The sequence below is a fragment of the Phyllopteryx taeniolatus genome, chromosome 8 (genome assembly GCF_024500385.1).
Source record: "Phyllopteryx taeniolatus isolate TA_2022b chromosome 8, UOR_Ptae_1.2, whole genome shotgun sequence".
Lineage (NCBI taxonomy): Eukaryota > Metazoa > Chordata > Actinopteri > Syngnathiformes > Syngnathidae > Phyllopteryx > Phyllopteryx taeniolatus.
In genome coordinates this window covers 22,048,051-22,071,337 of record NC_084509.1, presented here as the reverse complement: position 1 = coordinate 22,071,337, position 23,287 = coordinate 22,048,051, and the positions used below count along the sequence as shown (strand labels likewise).

General features: G+C 42.4%; 1 protein-coding gene across 18 annotated transcripts in view; it reads left to right on the top strand.

The window, feature by feature from the left end:
* LOC133482804 (pleckstrin homology-like domain family B member 1) overlaps positions 1-23,287 on the top strand; it is a 118,903-nt gene that overhangs the window by 15,453 nt on the left and 80,163 nt on the right. For 13 of the 18 annotated variants that reach the window (XM_061783380.1, XM_061783376.1, XM_061783365.1 and 10 more), the window contains exons 1-3: positions 17,446-17,704; positions 19,031-19,132; positions 21,751-21,874. In XM_061783380.1, the coding sequence (XP_061639364.1) occupies positions 17,669-17,704; positions 19,031-19,132; positions 21,751-21,874 (262 nt within the window). In that variant the 5' untranslated portion in view covers positions 17,446-17,668. Of the gene's footprint in view, positions 1-1,006; positions 1,407-17,445; positions 17,705-19,030; positions 19,133-21,750; positions 21,875-23,287 lie in introns of those variants that run through there. The other 5 variants (XM_061783383.1, XM_061783374.1, XM_061783363.1 and 2 more) reach the window with 3 other exon arrangements.

The window sequence follows — 23,287 nt, the reverse complement described above, 5'->3', positions numbered from 1 at the left end:
TTGTTGAGCCACACAATTAAGTTATGGGAAAGAGTATTAGTGGAGGCTAGACTGAGGACAGAAGTGAGTATTGCAGAGCAACAGTAATGTTTCATGCCAAGAAAGAATACTACAAATGCATTATTTGCCTTTAGGGTGTTGATGGAGAAGTACAGAGAAGGTCAGACGGAGCTACTGTACATTGTGTCTTTGTAGATCTAGAGAAAGCCGATGACAGAGTATCTGAAGAGGAACTGTGGTACTGCATGCGGGAAGGAAGAGTGAGGCTACAGGGAAAAGAGATCGCAAAGGGGAAGGACTTTTTGATACTTACAGTCAACAGTCCAGAGTAATGGCGAGTGTGGTAAGGAGGTGAAGGAACAGGTCCAAGCAGGTTGGAACGGGTGGCGGAAGGTGTCAGGTGTGTTATGTGACAGAAGAGTCTCTGCTCGGAAGAAGGGCAAAGTTTATAAGACAATGGTGAGGCCAGCCGTGATGTACGGATTAGAGACAGTGGCACTGAAGAGACAACAGGAAGCAGAGCTGGAGGTGGCGGAAATGAAGATGTTGAGGTTCGCTCTAGGAGTGACCAGGTTGGATAAAATTAGAAATGAGCTCATCAGAGGGACGGCCAAGGTTAGATGTTTTGGAGACAAAGTTAGAGAGAGCAGACTTCGATGGTTTGGACACATCCAGAGGAGAAATAGTGAGTATATTGGTAGAAGGGTGATGAGGATGGAGCTGCCAGGCAAAAGAGCTAGAGGAAGACCAAAGAGAAGGTTGATGGATGTGGTGAGGGAAGACGTGAGGGCAGTTGGCATTTGAGAAGACGATGCAGAAGAAAGAAAGAAAGAGGAAGTTGACACTGGAGACGTGCTTGTGTAGGAATCTCAATGAGGACAATTCAGTAGTTACTGAGTTCTTACACAAGGTGGACATTGTGTTGTTAGTAACAGTGCTCAAGCATGATGTCAATTTTATTTTGAGACATGAGTGAAGTGCTTAGGTGTGGTTCTTATCAGTTAAGCAATGGGGCAGGCAGTGGTGAAAACAGAACAAGTGAGTGTCTATCCTGATATTCCGTTGAAGAAGTATTGAGGAAGTGTTTCCAGGGGCTGATGAATGTCCACCCAGTGTCTTTGGGCTGAATGTTAGGACACAGAGAGCAGTCTGTAAGTGTGCTCCTTGGATCACTTTCCATGACTCAGAAGGATGTCCCACGCTGCCTCCCTCGCAGCATTGTTTCCCCGTCCCTCTCTCGCTCCCACCTCCGCTCCATTCCCTCCCTTCTTTCAAATAGTTTACTGCCAACAATGCTCAATCCTGCATCTGACGAAGCTGGATGGACTCTTATAGAGCTAAATATGGATACTGGGTGGGTGAACTAACACCAGGATGATCTTAAAGCTGAGAGAAGAGGGAGAAGGGTAAGTGAGAGAGAGGACAACCAAACTGAGTTTTTGAGTATGATAGAAAGCTGTTTACAACTCATTGCAGGCATTATTTTTTTGTAGTTCAGCCTCAAGACAGTAACAAGTGAGTTAAGCTTATATGCTTAAATACTGAGTTTAAATAAATTCAATCTCTGTAATACCCTCCAATAGAGAGATTCTGTGGAATGTTTTTCCACTCGTGTTCACTACTACTCTTTACAAAATACAAATATTAACATCTTTCATCCAGCAAAGACAACTTTAACTACAAAGTTGAATAAAAAAATAATTAAAACAGCTACTGTATAGTCTATAGATAATACATGTAATATATAGTCAGTAGTTTGATTGATAAAAGTTAAATTTAGCACTACATTACATCCAAAGTCAAACAACAGTAATAGACAACCATTCGTCAAACTTTATAAATGTGTGATGTGAACGTAATGAATTACAGTATGAACCTTTTTCTGTGTGTGTATGACCTCACATCACATACATCGCCAGAGGTGGGTAGAGTAGCCAAATATTGTACTGAGGTCAGAGTACTGTTACTTTCGAACAATTTGACTCAAGTAAAAATAAAAAGTAGCCCTCCAAATATTTACTTAAGTAACCGTAAGAAAGTAACCAGTGAAAAAGCTACTCAAGTACTGAGTAACAGGTGAGTAATTGCAAATTTTTTAAAATCAGCGCATGAACAACAAATAAAATTCAAATAAATAAATAAAATATGAATGTGCAAATTCAGATATTGCCTAACAATATCACTTAATCATAATATACATAAACATAATAAATACAATCTTTATAAAATAACAAACGACTTATTGATATAGTGTGTGTGTGTGTTTGTGTGTGTGTGCACGCGAATGTGCGTGCATGTGCGAGCAAGAGAGCGAGAGAGCGCAGCGCGCAGAGAGCGAGAGAGAGAGAGAGAGAGAGAGTGGGAGCGAGAAATAGAGTGACATTACAGCATGATGCGTGTTTTACAGAGACTTATGACCATAAAATAGGGCTAATGTTGCCATATGCACTGTCAAAACAACAATCGAAACATCTGAACCTTACCGCAAGGTGTTTTCTCAAGATAGAAGTCAGCTGCAATATCCAAGTTTGGGCAGAAACAAAAGACTATGCGGCATGATAAAACTGTTGTTTTTCATAGGCTGTAATGTAAACACAAGTTGTACGCGGCTGCATTTTTTTCAGTTTGAGTCACTGTTATAGGCCCTATGGGGGGCACAAGCCAGTGCAAACTGTAGGTCAGTCCAAAGCCCAGATAAATGCAGAGGGTCGCGTCAGGAAGGGGATCCGGCTTAAAACTTCGATAAACAAATATGAGCGTTCATCCAAACTACTCCATACCGGATCGGTTGTGGCCTGGGTTAACAATGTCCGCCACCGGTGCCGTCAACCTGCAGGGCGCCGGTGGAAATTCAGCTACTGTGGGTCGAAGTCGAAGAGGAAGTGGAAAGCGGGTTCTTTGGCAGAAAGAGAAGAGGAAAGCACAGAGCCCAGAACTGAATGTGGGGACTTTGAATGTTCGGACTATGACAGGAAAAGCTTGGGAGTTGGTTGATATGATGATTAGGAGAAAGGTTGATATATTGTGGGTCCAGGAGACCAGGTGGAAACGCAGTAAGGCTAGATGTTTAGGTGCAGGGTTCAAATTATTTTACTATGGTGTAGATGGGAAGAGAAATGGAATAGGGGTGATTTTATAGGAAGAGTTAGCTAAGAATGTCTTGGAGGCGAAAAGAGTATCAGATCGAGTGATGAGGCTGAACCTTGAAATTGGGGAGCTGTGGGAACTATGGTGGAATAAAGTTGATGGGCCACACAATGAAGTTATGGGAAAGAGTAGTGGAGGCTAGACTCAGGACAGAAGTGAGTATTTGCGAGCAACAGTATGGTTTCATGCCTAGAAAGAGTAACACAGATGCATTATTTGCCTTGAGGGTGTTGATGGAGAAGTACAGAGAAGGTCAGAAGGAGCTACATTGTGTCTTTGTAGATCTAGAGAAACCCTATGACAGAGTACCAAGAGAGGAACTGTGTTACTGCATGTGGAACTCTGGAGTGGCAGAGAAGTATGTTAGAATAGTACAGAACATGTATGAGGGCAGCAGAAGAGTGGTGAGTTGTGCTGTAGGTGTGACAGTGGAGGTGGGACTGCATCAGGGATCAGCCTTAAGCCCCTTCCTGTTTACAGTGGTGATGGAGAGGCTGACAAATGAGGTTATATTGGAGTCCCCGTGGACCATGATGTTCGCAGATGACATTGTGATCTGCAGTGAAAGCAGGGAGCCGGTGGAGAAAGAGTTAGAAAGGTGGATGCATGCAATGGAAAGGAGAGGAATGAAGATTAGCCAAAGTAAAACAGAATATATCTGCATGAATGAGAGGGGTGGCGGGGGAAGAGTGAGGCTACAGGGAGAAGAGATAGCGAGGGTGGAGAACTTCAAATACTTGGGGTCAACAGTACAGAGCAATGGTGAGTGTGGTCAGGAAGTGAAGAAACTAGTCCAAGCAGGTTGGAACGGGTGGAGAAAGGTGTCAGGTGTGTTATGTGACAGAAGAGTCTCTGCTAGGATGTAGAGCAAAATTTACAAGACAGTGGTGAGGCCAGGCATGATGTACAGATTAGAGGCAGTGGCACTGAAGAGACATCAGGAAGCAGAGCTGGAGGTGGCGGAAATGAAGATGTTGAGGTTCGCTCTAGTAGTGACCCGGTTGGATAGAATTAGATATGAGCTCATCAGAGGGAGGTTTGATGTTTTGGAGACAAAGTTAAATAGAGAAGACTTCGATGGTTTGAACACATCCAGAGAAGAGAGAGTATATTGGTAGAAGGATGATGAGGATGGAGCTGCCAGGCAATAGAGCTCGAGGAAGACCAAAGAGAAGGTTGATAGATGTAGTGAGGGAAGACATGAGGGCAGTTGGTGTTAGAGAGGAGGATGCAGGAGATAGGCTCACAAGGAAAAGGATGACACGCTGTGGCAACCCCTAATTGGACAAACTGAAAGGAAAAGAAGAAAAAGTCACTGTTATAGGCCCGCGAAGCCCAATAGAAGACTGTGTGGAGTGATGTGACTGCTTTGTGCCATTAGACTGGTGAACTGGAGTCAAATGACACTAATGATCACGCTGGATTGTCGCAACGGTACTCGACGTGGAAGTCGAAAACGAAAGTCTAAAAATAGATTGTGTAACCAATTATTGATAACTGAAAGTAGCGAGTGGCATTGTAACAGGGTACAAGTACTGTTTCTTCTCAACAGAAATACTAAAAAGTCAAAGTAAAAAGTATGCTTCGCTAAAACTACTCTGACAAGTCCAATTTAATCCACAATGTTACTACGCGTTACTACCCACCTCTGTGCATCACATTAATAATTTAATAATAAAATACTATTTTGATCTAATACAGTATCATGTAACATTCTTGTTTAGATCTAAGTTGTTGACCAGTAGATGATGAAGGGAATGTAGCAAATTGAATGACTCTCGGTTGACTGACCACGGCCTCGATTAGCTCTTTATTAGCCGTGGGGGTTATGTTATAGTGTTTGTTGTGTTCAATAAAAACATGGAAATATTTAATTGTTCGGTTGGTATCACCACCTGGTGAGGTGTTCCGGGCATGTCCCACCGGGAGGAGACCCCGGGGACGACCCAGGACACGCTGGAGAGACTGCATCCTTCGGCTGGCCTGGGAACGCCTCGGGATCCCCCCGGAAGAGCTGGATGAAGTGGCTGGGGAGAGGGAAGTCTGGGCGTCCCTGCTTAAGCTACTGCCCCCGCGACCCGACCCGGATAAGCGGTAGAGAATGGATGGATGGATGGGTGGTATTAGTTTCTTAAGACTTTGTTTGTAGATGACAGATGACATTTAATGACCCAATTAAACAGAGATCCAGACATTTCCGAATAAAGTGGCTCCAAATTGGTGATTGGTTGAGAATGGTTCTACAAAATGGGGTTTCTATACTTTTAAAACTTGGAAGCATAATTTGGAGTACAAATTTGGTCTAGGGATGAACAACATTAACACACTGGTTGTCATGGTCACATTGAATGAGCTGTTTCCACCCCATGAGAGCAGAGTTGGGGAAAGAAAGATTGAGTCATGGCACTAGCTCAGTGTCAAGTCAAAGTTGACGTTTTGCTGTGTGAAGTCATTCTAGTTTTAACAGCAACAGTTGTTCTTTCATTGAGCCAATCAGGTCTAATTTCTTCTTTCTTGGCGACAACAAGCTGCTAATGATAGACCATATTGGTCCTCTGCATGTTTCACACGAGCTAACTGGTGATTTCTTAGCTTTAATAACAAGCAGGTCAAAACAGGTTCAGGGGTTCATGGCGTCACCTTCGAGCTCTTTGCTCTGGTTTTCGTCTCTTTACATCCTAGTAACGTATTCTCATGAGAAAGCTCAGCTGTGACATACGGTAGTTTTCAGTTCACTTAACTTATATCCATTAGGTACCCTTTCAATGGGTGGCAAAAGTGGTGTGGGATAGGGATTTTTGTATCCTTCACAAAATAGGAATTGGGAAGAAATGGACTGCACAAATTGGTGCAATTGGTAGAGATGTATTATTTATGTAGCTTATCTGCCGCCAATCTTGTATATGTGTATTGTACATGTGTGTGTGAGACATAACAGCTGGTGTGTTAAGCTGTTGATAGTGGCACCAGTCCATGGATGTAATGAATCTGTGTTCACTCTTCTACAGGCTAAGGGTAAAACACTGACAACGTTTACATTAAAGGTCCCATATTTTGGTTATTTTGACCGCCATAGAGTGACTCTCTAACATGGACCTGGTATAAAAGTGTCAATTTCATTTGAAAAAACACCTTGGTCTTGTCATACGAGTGTCCAGAAAAGGCCCCTCTGGCACCTACTTCTGTTTGACCCAGTTTTGTATCCGCTTTGTCCATATTTGGCTAAGAACACCTTTTTCCTCTGATTGGTTGTCTCCGTGTAGAAGACCCACTCTTGAGAGTACACGTGTTTATCGTGTTAACAACGCTGGCCCGGGAGTGGAGAGGAAGCCGGAAATCTTCGGTAGTTACATAGATAAGCTTGAGAAATTTCGGCAGAAAAATGTCTTGAACTCAAGAATGCATGAACGATTTCAATTCATATTTCACATGTTTACTGAGGCACCATAGAGACAATATTACTTCCTAAATACTAGAAAAAGTTGGTTTGTGGACCTTCAACAAATAAATTGTGTTACTGATATAGTTTGTTCTCGCTACGTTTTCACTCTCTTAATGCATCATCAAATGGACTAACCTAAAGTCATTTTGTGTAACGCTGAGCCCATCCCTGACTTAAGGCGAAAGGCAGGGTGCATCCCAAATTTATCGCCAGCCAATCGCAGGGCACATAGAGACAAACAACCATTCACCCTAACATCCACACATAATGGCAATTTAGTCTGCAATGAACCTACCAAGCACAATTTTGGAATGTTGAAGGAAGCTGGCGTGCTCGGAGAAAACTCACGCAAGCACAGGGAAAACATACAAACTCCACACAGGAAGGGCGGAGCCCAGATTCAACACCCCAACCTCATAACTGTGACGCTAATTTGCTAATTTTTTCAAACATTTTATTATTTTGTTTTGCCAACAATATAAGGACAAGACAGGTGCAATGTTTATTCCTGGCTTCCAGACAAATCTGATATAAAAAAAAAACACAATCCCAAAATAAATCTTTCCTGCCCCAAATTTTGAACCAATTAATCTGTAGTCAGAATTCATTCAAAAAATCTGCCTTTTTAGCTGTGACTGATAAGACTCCAACTCACGCTTATTGCCATGAATTGTGCAAACCAAACCCTGAAGTTGCCTTTGTACTAAAAAAACAAACAGTACTAAAATTAACCTCCAATAATGAAGAGGTAATAATAAAAAGCCACCCAAGGTATCGCGGCTTGACACCATAACATACCAAACGACAGCAATTTGTGCTAAAATGCACTCTGCGGATACTGTACTTTCTTCTTGAGGGAAAATATTGGTGGAACAATTCAATCAGCTGTGGCAAGGAAGGATGTTTAACATTGTAGCCGTGGCAATGAAGAGTAAGCAATGAGGTGTTGTTATTATATTATATTATTATATATTGTAAATTGGAGTGGTGTGGAGAGAAAATGACTTTACTATTTTACTTTACTATCACTTTACAAAAAGGAAAATACATATTAGAGGTTGTGCTACTCAAATTCTTCATATAACCTGCAACCTTCTGGTCCCATTATACAATTGTCATGCGCTACTAACCCGAAGAGTCTATCGTGTGACATTATTTACTATAAGAGACCACAGTACATTTAAAATAATGTACTGATCAGAATCAGAATCAGAATCAGAATCAGAATCAGAATCAGAATCAGAATCAGAATCATCTTTATTTGCCAAGTATGTCCAAAACACACAAGGAATTTGTCTCCGGTAGTTGGAGCCGCTTTAGTACAACAGACAGTCAATTTACAGAACACTTTGGAGACAGAGACATTGACAAAAAACCATTTTGCAAAAAGATGCAGAGTCCTCTCGCACTTAGAGCAGTTCGAATGACTAATATTGCAATAGTCCGGTGCAATGACCATTGTGCAAAGGGGCGCCGAGACTTCAAGGAGTGTATGCGGTTTAAAGTGACGAGTAGTGCGATAATCTGGGACAATGTTGGTTGTGCAAATGTTACAGATACTCCTCAAACAGTGTGCAATGGAGCAGATGCTACTCTGGCATGAGTGGCCAGTATATGCAAATAGTGCAGCATGGCGAGACAACTACAGTGAGTGCACGAGTAATACATAATTGGCCCCACAGAAATGTGACAACGAACTCAAGTCAAAAAAATTGCCAGCTTGTTGTAATGGAATTATAGGTTAGGTGTTTAAGAAGTTGATCGCAAGAGGGAAGAAGATGTTGGAATGTCTACTAGTTCTAGTTTGGATTGATCGGTAGTGCCTACCTTAGGGAAGGAGCTGGAAGAGCTGGTGACCGGGGTGCGGAGGGTCCGAGAGGATTTTGCACGCCCTTGTCTTAGTTCTGGCAGCATGCAAGTCCTCAATGGTGGGTAGGGGGGTACCGACAATCCTTTCAGCAGTTTTGATTGTCCGTTGCAGTCGGAGTTTGTCCTTTTTTGTAGCAGCACCAAACCAGACTGTGATGGAAGAACACAGGACTGATTCGACGACCGCTGTGTAGAACTGTCTCAGCAGCTCCGGTGGCAGGCCGTGCTTTCTCAGAAGCCGCAGGAAGTACATCCTCTGCTGGGCCTTTTTGAGGACGGAGTTGATGTTAGTCGCCCACTTCAGGTCCTGAGAGATTGTAATTCCCAGGAACTTGAAGGTCTCGACGGTTGACACAAGGCGGCTGGACGACGTGAGGGGCAGCTGTGGCGAAGGATGCCTCCTGAAGTCCAGGATTATCTCTACAGTCTTGAGCGTGTTCAGCTCCAGGTTGTGTCGGCCGCACCACAGCTCCAGCCGCTCCACTTCCTGTCGATATGCAGACTCGTCACCGTCCTTAATGAGGCCGATGACAGTGGTGTCATCTGCAAACTTCAGGAGTTTGACAGTCGAGTTCGCTGAGGTGCAGTCGTTCGTGTAGAGAGAGAAGAGCAGCGGAGAGAGGACACAACCTTGGGGCGCCCCAGTGCTGATGCTGCGTGTGGATGAGGTGGCCTCCCCCAGCCTGACCTGCTGTGTCCTGCCTGTCAGAAAGCTGTAAATCCACTGGCAGATGGCAGGTGAGACGCTGAGCTGGAGAAGCTTGGATGGAAGGAGTTCAGGGATGATGGTGTTGCACGCTGAGCTGAAGTCCACGAACAGGATCCTCGCGTCGGTCCCTGCACTGTCGAGGTGTTCTAGGATGAAGTGCAGTCCCATGTTGACTGCATCATCCACAGACCTGTTTGCTTGGTAGGCAAACTGCAGGGGGTCCAGCAGGGGACCTGTGACACTCTTGAGGTGGTCCAGCACGAGACGTTCAAAGGACTTCATGACCACAGATGTCAAAGCGACAGGCCTGTAGTCATTCAGACCCGAGATTGCAGGTTTCTTGGGGACTGGAATGATGGTGAAGCGTTTGAAACAGGATGGAACTTCGCACAGTTCCAGAGATCTATTAAAGATCTGAGTGAAGATTGGAGCGAGCTGGTCCGTGCAGACTTTGAGGCAGGATGGGGACACATGGTCCGGGCCTGCCGCTTTGTTAATCTTTTGTTGTTTGAAGATGCGTCTCACATCCTGTTCATGAATGGTTAACGCAGAAGTCAGAGGTGTGATTGTGGTCGCGGGTGCGGCCGGGTGGGTGTGTGGTGTGAAAGTGTCCTTTTCAAATCTGCAGTAGAAGGTATTGAAGTCGTTGGCTAGTGTGCTATTGTTGTCAGCTTGGGGGGATCCTCGCTTGTCATTAGTCAGCGATTGGAATGCATGCCAGACTGATTTAGAGTCGTTTGCGCTAAACTGTTTTTTCAACTTTGCTGCATAGTTTCTTTTTGCAATGTTAATTTCTTTAGTCAGCTGGTTTCTCGCTCGATTATACAGGGCCCTGTCCCCGCTCTGATATGCGTCCTCCTTAGCTTGGCGAAGCTGCTTAAGTTTAGCAGTGAACCACGGCTTGTTGTTGTTGAATGTGCGGAAAGATTTTGTTGGTACACAAACCTCTTCAAAGAAACTGATATAGGATGTGACAGTGTCCGTATATTCATCCAGGCTGCCAGCTGAATTTTCAAAGACACTCCAGTCTGTGCATTCTAAACAGCTTTGAAGTTCCATCTTGGCTTCATTGGCCCACTTTTTCACTGTTTTCACTGTAGGCTTTGCGCATTTAAGTTTTTGCCTGTACGTCGGTATTAAGTGAATTAAGTAGTGATCAGACGAGCCCAGGGCTGCACGAGGAATAGCACGGTATGCGTTTTTTACCGTAGTGTAGCAGTGGTCTAAAGTATTATTTTCCCTGGTAGGACAGTCGATGTGCTGCTTGTATTTAGGGAGTTTGTGGTTGAGTTTAGCTTTGTTAAAGTCCTCGAGAATAATGAGGGGTGAGTCCGGGTGTTTTTTTTCAATTTCGTTGACTTGTTCGGCAAGCATTAGCAGTGCGGCGTTCGTGTTAGCTTGAGGCGGGATGTAGGCTGCAGTCAGGATGAATGATGCGAACTCACTTGGCGAGTAGAATGGTTTACAGTTTAAAAATAGCGACTCCAAATGCGGGCTGCAGTGTGTGCTGAGCACCGTGACGTCCGTACACCATTTTTCGTTGATATAGAGGCATATCCTGCCGCCCTTTGTTTTCCCCGATGATTCCATGTCGCGGTCCGCTCGATGAATGTGGAAACCGGGAAGCATAACGGCGCCATCGGGTACAGCGTCGCAAAGCCAGGTCTCCGTGAAGCACATGGCCGCGGAACGTCCGAAGTCTTTACTGGTCTTTAACAGAAGATGAAGCTCGTCCATTTTGTTGGGTAGGGAGCGTACATTCGCGAGGTGGATCGACGGGAACGCCAATCTGTGTCCTCTCTTGCTGAGTTTCACTTGAATGCCGGCCCGTTTCCCTCTGTGGCGCCGCTTCCTTCTCCATGCGCCGAAAACCGCGGACGCCGCTCCGGTGAGTAACTCGGGGAAAAAACTGAGCGGATTTGCGAAAGTTGGTGACAGAAAGTCCGGAGTAGCCTCCTTGATGGTTAGCAGGTCTCCCCTTGTGTAAGTGAGTCGTGTAAGGTCTCCAAAGACGGACGAAAAACACAAAAACAAAAACAATACTAGAGAGCGCGTTACCGAGGCGACCACACTGGTAGGCGCCATTTATAATGATGTATTTATTTTTACTTCAATTCCAATAAAACATTTTTTATTCATAACTGAAAGGGAGCAAAAACTGTAAAAAAAAAAAAAAAAAAAAAGTATAAATAAATAAATGTTGAGCCCTGCTTCGCCCTGAGACAAACACTGACCTTGAACTGTGTCACTGACAGGAAATACAGTAAGTCCCTGGCAGTGCTCTCCACACAGGAAGTCTACTTATAGTGGCAGTCATCTTCTTCCTCTCTCTGTCACACACTCCATCCTGTGGCTAACACATCCCTCTCTGGACTACCAAACAAGGAAGTAGAACTCATAAATAAATATGAGGTAAATGCATAAAAACTAATGATGCAACCCTCCAAAGCAGCAGTCCCCAACTTGGTTCTTGATTTTAATTTATTTTTTCAACATTATTACATTTTCCTAGTAACTGCTTCACAATTCTGAGGTTATGTGTTTGAATCTCACCTCCGGCCCTCCTGTTTGAACTTTACGTTTTATCCGTGCTCACGTGGGTCTTCTTTGTGTGCTCCGGCTTCTCCCGCATTCTGAAAACATGCATTTTAGGTTCATTGAAGACTTGTCCATTGGTGTCAATGTGAGTTTGAATCCTTGGTTGTCTGTATGTGCTGATCAATGATTAGCTGGCCACCAGAGTCCATGGTGTGCCCCTCCTTTCCTCAAAGTCAGCTGGGATAGGCTACTGCTCACCCGTGAACCTAATGAGGACAAGTGGTATAGAAAATGGATAGATGGACATTCTCTGTGTTCTCCAGCACATACTGTTAGTAAGTAGACAAAAATACCAATTTAAACAAGCGGAGAAGAAAATAAATGGCATAAATATTGGATAACTTTATCATGAATAGCCAATACAAAGCAGGCATAGAAAAACCCACACAAGCAGAACATGCAAACTCCACACAGGCAGGGCTAGGATTTGAACCCCAGTCCTCAGAACTGTGAGGCAGATGTCCACCGTGCCGACAATATATGATGTTGTGCATATAAAATATATACCTACATCCCCAAAACAGGCGTGGTAGGTTGATTGGAGACTAAATTACTCGTAGGTGTGAATGTGAGTGCGAATGTTTGTTTCTATGTGCCCTGCAATTGGCTGGCGACCCGTTCGGGGTGTACCTTGCCTCCCGCCCGAAGATAGTTGGGATAGGCTGCAGCACGCCCGCGACCCGAGTGAGGATAAGCGGTAAAGGAAATGGATGGATGGATGGATGGATGGATATGTTATATTATATTATATGTATTATATTTAAGTTTATATAAATGGGGAATTTGGGGTTTTTGTTTGCTCTGAGCTATAATCATCAAAATTATACAGATATATTTTAAATATGAGTGTATTTCTGAGTGCCGGCACAGTGAGCGACTGATTAGCACATCTGCCTCACAGTTCTGGGGACCGGGATTGAAATCCCGGCCACGCCTGAGTGGAGTTTGCATGTTCTCCCCCTGCCTGAAGGGGTTTTCTCCGGGCACTCCGGTTTCCTCCCACATCCCAAAAACATGCGTGGTAGGTTGATTGAAGACTCTAAATTGCCCGTAGGACGTAATTGACATGCGTGCGTCAACGCCAGTGACGTGTGTGAAAGTGATTGACATGCGTGCATGTCAGTGACGTGAATGTATTTGACATGCGTGCGTGTCAGTGACATGCGTGCGTGAGGGCCAGTGACATGCTCGTGTGAGCCGGTTTGACTAGTATTTATGAGAGCAAGACTTTCAATTGTGCGTATGAGTGTTTGACTAGTGTTTATAAGAGCATTTGTTTGACTAGTGTTTATGACCGCCTTTCAGTATTGTGTGTGAGTGCATTTGAATAGTAAGAGGAAAAGCTAATCCTGAATAATGTCCCTAACGTCCCCTCATACTCATAGCATTTAATGCATCACCATGAATCAATGAGCACTGCATAACATTGTGATCTTGGATGATGGGATGCCACACTTTTTGCTTAAAGTCACAGAGCTTGGTTTCTTTTTTTTTTTTAAAAGTCCCCAGTGATGTTTGTTTGTGGTCATTTTAGCTGTGCACTTTTAGCCATTCCTGTAAATTTTACAGTTATTTACCACATACCTTACAGTAAAATACTTTAAAAGTGATTTTACAGTAATTAACTACAGCTTCCTCTGCATCATGGAATTTTGGTTGACGTCACAGAGAGTTAGTGTATTTTGCATGCAGCAGCATTGTGAAGCTATGTGCTCCCAGCATGCATTGCGCCATAGACTGTTATACAAAAGCCGTGATAAAGACGTTAATCCTTAATGTTCACAAATGATAAGGATTAACGTAACATTGATCATGTGTGTTTATGTTACCGTAGTTTGTTGAATGTGTCTGATTTAACTCTCACGTTGCATGCACTTTTTGTGTAGAGTGGGTAGAGTGGCATCCCAGTCAGTTCTGCTGTATACTAAGTGAATCTAAGATAAACATTACCTGGCCTACCTCTTCTGCAGACCAAAAGAGCTCCTGTTTACCTTGTGTAACTCATCAGCCCCACAATGAATGGAAACATTGATTTGACACTATTGTCAGTGAGTAATGTAATCAAGTTTACAGTAACGTACACTGGTGCTGGTAAGTTACTATAAAAACCCTATGAAATTTCTAACAGTGTGTTTTGCTTGTGGCTGAGGGCATACAAAAGTGTGCAGTGTGGCAAAGACTCTGGAACAGAAGTGGCCATTTTTCAAACTAAAGTGTCAGTGGAAGTGATGCATGTAAATGAAGTTCCGATTATGTGTGTATGTTTGAGATATACTTATTTTACAGTAGGAGTGTAAATTTATGTCTATATAACTTGAGGGATCAGACGTCATAGCTTACAAAAGACAGTGTTGCTGTTGGTTTTCGAGCAGTCGTCCGGTTGCCAGGTTGCAAGTATGGATGCCTCTTACCAAAGCTACTCATAAAGCTTTTAAAAGCTATATTCATATGGCTTTGTTACTCTGTGCTGTAATAGAGAGCAGTTATGGCTAAATGTCTGCCCAAAAACATCCTTGCACGTATTTTGTTCTCCCACTAAATATATAAATAATAAAATAAATGAGATTTTATTTGATTTGGCGTGACACACACACGCACGCATACTCGTTTAAGTCCACACACACACACACACGCACGCACATAATGGCCTGTAGTACATTAATAGCCTTGTTTTTGATGGGTATCTCCATCCGGTTAACATGTTTGGAAAAAGGAATATCATTTGTTTTCCATTCCGCTAAATTTAACCTTCAAAGAGTGAGAAATTTCCAGTGAGTCTGATCCAATCCTGAGGGTCTGTTTGTTGTATGGTCACACAGTCGGTTGGGTCTTGTCAGTGTGTTTGTATGTGGGTGCCAGTAGCTTTGGGGTTGTTTGTAGCGATAAATAGATAGCATAGCCCTGAGCGAGAGGCGTGGTTGTTGAAATATTTCTACAGTATGTTTTATTTATCATAGCATTGCTGCTATAAATATCTTCAAATAAGGTACATGCAGTAACCTTATCTGATCCCAATCCTCACATGTCCCAATTGTTAAAATATTGTATGACTGGAAATGTTCTTTATATTGTAGAAGTGCATTGGCAACATATGTGCCCAACATAATATAGTCATTGTGTGGTTATGTAGAGTCACCCTGCAACCCATGTTTACTGCATTTCTGTGGTTGCTTTCTAAAAACACATTGTATCATTTCGGTCAACACAGCAGAGCAAAATCTTCCACTGGTAGGTTCCGAAGCGGAATGCCGAGTCATGTGATGCTCAAGAAAGCCACCAAAAATGTGTCTCGAATGACAGATTTTTGTGGTAAGGCACAGCAGTTCATCTTGTCCCTCATCATCCATTCCAATGGGAATTTATTTGTTTGTCTCGCTGTAGTTTTTTTGCGGCATTTCCCCGTTTTTATACACAGTTGCAACACAACTAACATATTTACCATCAAGCACAAAACAACACACATCTATAGTTGGTGTTGAGTTTTTGTGTGTGTTTTTTTTAAAAGTTGAAACAGTTCCGATTTTTTTGATCTCATCTTTCACTAGGTAGGCCTTAACAGCTTTAAAAGCATCTATGTAATGTTTTCAATGACTGTCTTGCTTGTGAATAACAATCTTAAGGGCCAAGTGTGTTTAGGATGCAAGCTTTATGACCTGCGCTTCCAACTTTTGTACCACCCATCCATTTTCTGATCCTTACACCTTATTTTTAACATAACACTTCACTAAATCTGCCGATCTTTGGATAAGGACTTTAGTTAGGGCTGTTCAAAATTCAGTTTGTTTTCGACAACTCGAGCTCTAATGTGAGTGAGTGCGGTTTGTTTAAAGGTTCCATATTTTGGCTATTTAAACCTCCATAGAGTGACTCTCTAACATGGACTTAATATAAAATTGTCACTTTCATTTGAGTGTCCAGAAAAGCCCCCTCTTTTGTCCAAACAGTATTTGGATAAGACCGCCCCCTTTCTTCTGATTGGTTACCTCTGTGTAGAAGACCGACTTGTGAGAGCACACGTGTTTGTTATGCTGACAGCACTGGCTCTGGAGCGGAGAGGTAGGCGGAGATCTTTGCCGGTGACGTAGATAAAAATGTGAAGACTCAGGAATGCGTGGACGATTTTAATTCATATTTCGCATGTTTACTGAGCTACCAAAGAGACAATATTACATCCCAAATACTGGAAAAAGTTGGTTTGGCAAAATATGTCCCATCTAACATTGTAAGACATTTATTTCAGCAGAATAGTGCCAGAAAATACCTTAATACCAGCAATAATTTATTTTGAATATATTACGAAAATACATATCTATTTTCTACTGACTGAAGTATTGTCGTCTTTTTGTAACTGGAATATTGTTTTGGCTGTAAACCTGTCAGTATCAGCTGCATCCACAGTGTCAGCTTGTCCACATTTTTGGCAGCGCATCCTCCTTCTTTCACCCCCTTCTTCTCCTCCTCTGCATTCCAGCTAAATGCTGAGCCTCCGCCCCCCCGCTTTCATAATCCAAATTAAAAAAAGGTTTTCTCATGCATGAGGAGAGAAACAGGCCTGCTCTGCAAACAATGTGTGGCTTTCTGGACTAGCATGAGAGCATCGATGGAGTGAGAAGGAAAGGGAAAGAAAAGAATATAGCGATGGAGAGCGCTATGTGTGTCAAGTGAGGGTTTCTGAAGGAGAGACAAGCTGTTGAAGTCAACTCCCACAGTCTTGGAGCAAACAGCTTTGATGTGGTGGGAACAAACCTCCCACATAGCACTCAATCGACAATTGCCCTGTTCAGGATAAGTAATCATATCTTGTATGATTATGATTTGCAGGGGGTGGTGGTGGTGGATAGGTTTCTCAAGTCAGTGGACTTTACCAACAACTACAGCTGTAGCAAAGTGCTGTACAAAAACATAAAAGACAATAATCAAAATAATAATAATACAATCATGTCAATAAAGTAAATAAAATGTTCTTTTGTACTTAAAATAGAAGCGATCGCTTTACATTGGCATGTAACATACAGGAGGTGAGCTTTATTCGCTCTTGTCGCACATGTCGTGTGAAGCTGTTGGGAAAAGAGAGACAGGAACGAGATGAAAGTCTCCAACGACCAGTATGAGGGCGCCAAGATCCCTGATGTCCACGGCCGAGACACTGAAATTGTAATCTCGCGATCACAGCGTGCATGACGTCGCTCACGTTTGCTACAAGCTGAGTCGCAAGTAAACGAGCAACCGGATATTTTCGAACAGCCGATAGTTCATCCGTTGGCGAGTAACATACATAGAACACATTAAGGAGAACAGTGGCTCTGCCGTTCTTCTGGCAATCCCGAATCATCTCACCTTACTACTTGTTTATAGAAAGGAATTGTAGTATTTTGAACGATTCCGTCTTGGTGCCGTGAGATTGACTGGCGACCTCCAGCCCACCTTTGACCCTAACGAGGCCAAGCGCTACAGAAAATTGATTGTTGGATTCTGTATTGTCGGGCGTACGCTCGAGAGCTCGAGTAATTGGATTGCTATCTTTTCTAATTTCATATTTCCGTCTTCATGCATCCACGTCCATCATATCATCTCTCTCTCTCTTTCTCTCTCTCTCTCTCTCTCTCTCTCTCTCTCTCTCTCTCTCTCTCTCTCTCTCTCTCACACACACACGCACACGCACATAGGTCACGTTCCAGCCTGGAATGCAGGTTGTCTTAGTCTTAGTGGAGCAAGCAGCAACAGGTCCACCTCCTGAGAGTTTGTGGATACTGCCGCACTAACGATTCGAGACAAAAGAAGCAGCATTTTCCGACAAACAGACAAACAAGGAGCAGCGTTGATGAATTTGTACTGAGTTTATTTTGAGGTATCCAGTTTAATCGAGGTCACACTGACAGGATTGAGCCAGTAACAGGTCAACCATGACGGCTTTGCATTTGCTGGACAATTGGAAGAAGGTAATCACCTTGAGACTAGAGGACTGTGTTAAAACCACATGAAACCTGGGGGTGGGGGGGTTCCTTAATTTTGGTTCCTTTTCTGGTGCATTATTGCATGACTTAGTTTAACTTATGGAACTCTTTAAACCTGTTTTGTGATTTACTGTTGGGAGGCTGACTCAACAGAATATTGGGTCTGTCTGCAGAGGAAATATGTTGATGTTGCAGCAGGTTTTTGTTATCTCGAGGGCAAAGAACATTAGAAACATACTTTCCTTCCCTGCTGCATATCATTTCAGGCATGCAAATACAGTACCCCCATTCCCTGTTCTTATCATTTATGTCTTTTCTAATCTTGTTTCAACCACAAATTAGTTTTCTCACACATATTCAGCTCTAAGCATAATGACACCACTAAACAAGTACTCTAGTATCGATGAGGGGGGGGGGGGGGGGGGGGGGGCACTTCTTATATGTTGACATGATGTAAATATAGTGATGGCACAAAAGGGATTTTTGTACATTTTTGTGGCACTTTTTGTGTGTTTTCATATTCGCTTAGAGCCAAAGTGGCTGATTTCCATTCAATGTGTGAAGTAGCACAAGGGATTTAAATGAGTCGACATGTTACCTCCTCAGTGACGAGAAGAACATGCGGCTAAATACTCTCTACCATATGGACTGTGAATGTGTGTGTGTGTGCGCGCGCGCGTGTGTGTGTGTGTGTGTGTTTGTGTCCTGTCAGCATGAATCACATCTTTAGAAGCGAAAAGTAGGAATCCTTCCAACACCCTTAAACAATAGCAATGGGGCATGTGAAGACACTTTCAAAACATTTACTATTTTTGGTACACTTTATACACTCGCTGTACACTTCATAGGTAGATTTGCTTAGTACAATAAGATCAAGCAGGTGTCATTTTAACTAAATGGATGAATTATCTTTATGTTTTAGCATTAAAAACGTTTTACAAATTCGTTCATTCCAAAAACAACACACATAGGTCTCATTTCCTGTGCTTTGTACCAATGCAGTATTTTGTAATCATTTAACCAAAAACATGAAACCTAATGTCATTTTACTCGTGGCTATCTTAGAGGAAAATACAGTAAAAAAGAACATGAATTTCATCCTCAATCTCTGCTAAATTACACTTTCCTCTTGAATATCGGAAAACCTTGTGATTTCCTAATATTAATTTAAACCTAATTTAGAGTCTTCAATTAACCTTCCATGCATGTTTTTGGGATGCGGGAGGAAACCGGAGTACTTGGAAAAAATCCACGCAGGCACGGGGAGGCCGGATTTGTCCTCAAGAAATGTACATTCATTTCCTCACTCAGGATCTTCATGTGAGCCAAGGAGACGCAGACATCTCGATGGACATGGACCGCCTCAACAGGAACGTGCCAGAGAGCGACGCACGAGCCCACCAGATGTTAAAGGTGAGGTTGTGTTTTGGGCATGTATCACAGCGATGAATGTTGATGTGAGTAGAGAGTAAAATGAACTAACAGAAGATGAATATTCTTTGTTTACAGTACTGTACATCAACTGTGTATTCCTTCATACATGGGCTCTCTATACCTATTTCATAACTGAATTACCACCATTACCCTGCATGGCAAGCCAGTCAGAGCAGAGGATGCACGCTGACAACATACTGTCAGTCAGCATACAGTCTTAATACAGGAATGTCCCACCAGAGTCAGTGATTAGTTGCAGCCAGAAATTGAATGTCTCATTTTCCATTCCTCATGTGTTCTGTTTCTTCTTGTTAGTGTGCCAGACAGAGAATGAGGTGAATGAGATTCCTCTTTGAAAACCTTATGCAATACGGCATAGTGATAAGAATGTATTTAAAATGTTCTCATCTAATTCGCTTCTTATTTAATTGAATACAATACAATTAATTATGAGAAGGCAGTGCACTGACACAATAAAGACTGACGCTAGCGATAAGAGCCTAATATAGCCATAATTGTTAAATGTTCAATCTAAACATATGGAGTTGAGAATGCACTGGATTAAAGTTTTGTGACACATTTTTGAGGCAATTAAATTAATTAGTAAGGATTCTGACAGCACCACTTCCATAAATCTGATTTTTTTTTTTTTACTATTGTTAAGACATTTTGAACTGTTCAGATGAGTCTGGGAGGACAATCCTGAGCAGGCCCAAACGGAGTGCTGACCTCTACTCCATGCATAAAAAAACACGATGTATGGCAAGATATATGATTTTATTTGAATAATTCTAATAATGCAAGTGTATTGTTATTATTTAGTGCACACCCAGTACTGGGCCGCAGCCCGGTGGTTGGAGACACCGGCTAACAGTGCAAATTGAGAACAGGCACACTGACGAGCTAATGCATAGTGTGCCACATGGGTGCAGCAGCACTCTGTGGAAGAGACAATGACTGCTTCCTGGTTTCCCATCACTCCCTCTAACCCCATTCCTTCATCCACATTCCCACAAGATCTACCAGCAAGCCCAGTCTCACCAATCCTCTTAGGCTTGAATGATCCCACTCCATTACGGGCACCACGACAATCATGGTGATCCTATCAGGACACAGAGGCCAAGTCACTGGCCACGCATAGGTTGCTATTCAAAATGTGCAGTCTGAAGTGAAGTGAGGCCCGAAAGATAAAATTGCTTTTTTAATACCTCACGGTTCATTCACCAATTTACAGAACATTAAAATTCCTCTTCTTTCTGAATTCAGAGTGTGACAGTGTGAAACTATTGTGCAATTATTGAATGTTGGTCGGGAATTACCCCAGTCTATACCTCCAGACAATGACACGAGGTTAAAAAAAATCAGCATGTAATACAGTACATGTACAAACTGCATATATTTCGGACTCTGTTGTGAATTATTCATTCTCCATATTTCCCTACTGGACACTTTATTTGGTACACCTGCACAATCTAATGACTGCCAATACTAAAGCTGTATCAAAAGTTCGCCCTATACAAAGCTAACAATACTCATGTATCATCATCATCATCATCGTCATCATCATGCATCTATTATTGTAGTATTGAACTATACTCCATAATATTTCAAATTATTTTCGACTAAATCTGCATTCAACATATAACAGTTTTCACAGTCATATTCTTTGTCCTCTGTGAAGAACGACTGATATTAGTGCAGTACTGATGAGCTTTGAGAGGAGTTAGACGTTTATCCATCTGTGTGTCTTATACTGCCTCTCAGGTGGCCAAGGCGGGCACACCAGAAGAAGCAGCACAATGACCATTCGATTGATGCAATATTTAGTTTCTTTTGAATTCCATTTAATAATGTCATTACTGTATGTTTTTATAAAGCACAATACTATGGAGCGCTATTTATTTTTTTTGGCTGAGAATTTCCATTCATTTAAATGCAAAAAGATGATTTGAGATATGATTGTTTTGAATTACGAGCATGGTCACAGAACAAATGAAACACGTATATGAAGGTACCACTGTACATACTCCACTTTTCCCAAATCACGCACTGATACAGAGGAGAAGAACAACAAAAACAACGCATTCTGCTCCATGTGAGCCACAGTCAGACTACAAACAGATTTATATCCAAATTCAGCCAACGCTGCACTTTAAAGCACTCATCACGAGCCTGCTGTGTGCCCTCCAGGAGCGCCATGTTTGTTAATTGCGGAGCGCTGAGTCTATGGCAACACCCCCACACGCAAACACACACACTCTCTCGCACGAACAGATTTCCCTGATTGTGTTGAGGAATGTGTAAACAGTCAGCGCAGTCATCTATGCTAATCACTTCTTATAGTGAAGACATTGATTAAGGCCCCTCCTCTCTTTCGCTGAATGATAACTAAACCTCTTTAAGGTAGATGCATCTATTTTCACATTTTGCAGTTTTCATGGTATGATTTACCACTGAGATTTGGTATACCGTAACATTTCTATCAAGGGAAAATTGCAGATTTTTTTTGTATGTTCATTCTAAAATTACCTTAAAAATGATCTTAAACCTAGTAATCTATTTTCAATAGATTTTGTCGTCTTGGTCTTCCTCCACAGAGCACTCCACTGGATCTGATCGAGACTGGAAAGGGACTGAAGTTCCAAGCTGAGCGCCCACATCTGGTCAGCCTAGGTAGTGGACGTCTGAGTGTTGCCATTACTCTGCTGCCCCTGCCTGAAGGTATGTATTTTATCTACCTTGCCTTCATACATTTGCTACCTTAAACAAGTGTGCACAACACTCCAGTCAGTTACACTAAGTGGAAAGATTATTACCTCACTTTCTTGACTGTCTCCTTTCCTCCTGTGTTTGCTGGCAAATGTCTGTATGTATAACCTTTTTGCCACGTCTGCCTTTTCTCTATACCTCTGCTGTGTGCCTCTTTGTCTGCACCTGCTTTTCCTTTATGTGGCTGCATCACTTCAGGATGGAGCAAAGGGTGGGTTTCTTGACACATACCTGTGACATTTTTCAAGTCATAGGCCAAATCCCTAAATTACTCTTCTCTGTATTGTACCTACAGAGCAATGCTGCATTCGAGTCCAAGCCCTATAAGAAAAACACATACCATATTATATTATACACAATATCACAATATAGGTAAAAGGTTTGAGACACCATTTTGGTCAGTCAATTCAGTCAGTCAGTTTTGACCCCTAACTTGCCCCTGAAACTAAAATTTTCAGCATACAAAGACATTTTGGAAAATTAAGTGCAGGATACTTTTTCCAGAGTTAAATAGCACTCCCCATATCCACCTGCCTGGAGCCTTTTTTTAATTTTTTTTAATATAAAATTACCATAAGCCCAAGTATATCTGTGATGTTCACAATACAAAAGTGAACAAAAACAAGTCTGAGTTGGTATCTGTGAAAACCCACAACACATTTTTGAGGCATTGTGGTGTCCATTTAGCCACACGCAATGGATGCAAAAAACTTCAGTCTGAGAAGAAAAAGTTCCAGAGCTAGGAGAAATCAGAGGTGGATTACACTATCTGTTTGTATTTCTTTGCAGTTTTTTTTTTTTTTTTAACTCAAATACAGATACAAAGATGTACCTCAACACACAACAGGGTGGAAAAAAAATACACACATGAAAACATTTGCATACCAGTGCAAACTGTAAGCTGATGCAGAGGATTTGTATCAGGAAGGGCATCCGGCTTAAAACTTTGCCAAACAAATATGAGCGTTCATACAAGTCATGGCCCGGTTTAACAACATCAACCTGTAGGGCACCGGTGGAAATTCAGCTACTGTGGGTCGAAGACGAAGGAAAAACAGGCTTTTAGGCAGAAAGAGAAGCGGAAAGCACAGAGCCTAAAACTGAATGTGGGGACTTTGAATATTGCGACTATGACAGAAAAAAAGCTAGGGAGTTGACTGACGTCATGATGAGGAGAAAGTTGGATACTGTATATTGTGCATCCAGGAGAGCATGTGGAAAGGCAGTAAGGCTAGAAGCTTAGGGGCATGGTTCAAATTATTTTACCATGGTGTAGATGGGAAGAAAAATGGAGTAAGGGTTATTTTCAAGGAAGAATAGGTAAGAATTTATTTGAGGTGAAAAGAGTGTCAGATCGAATGATGA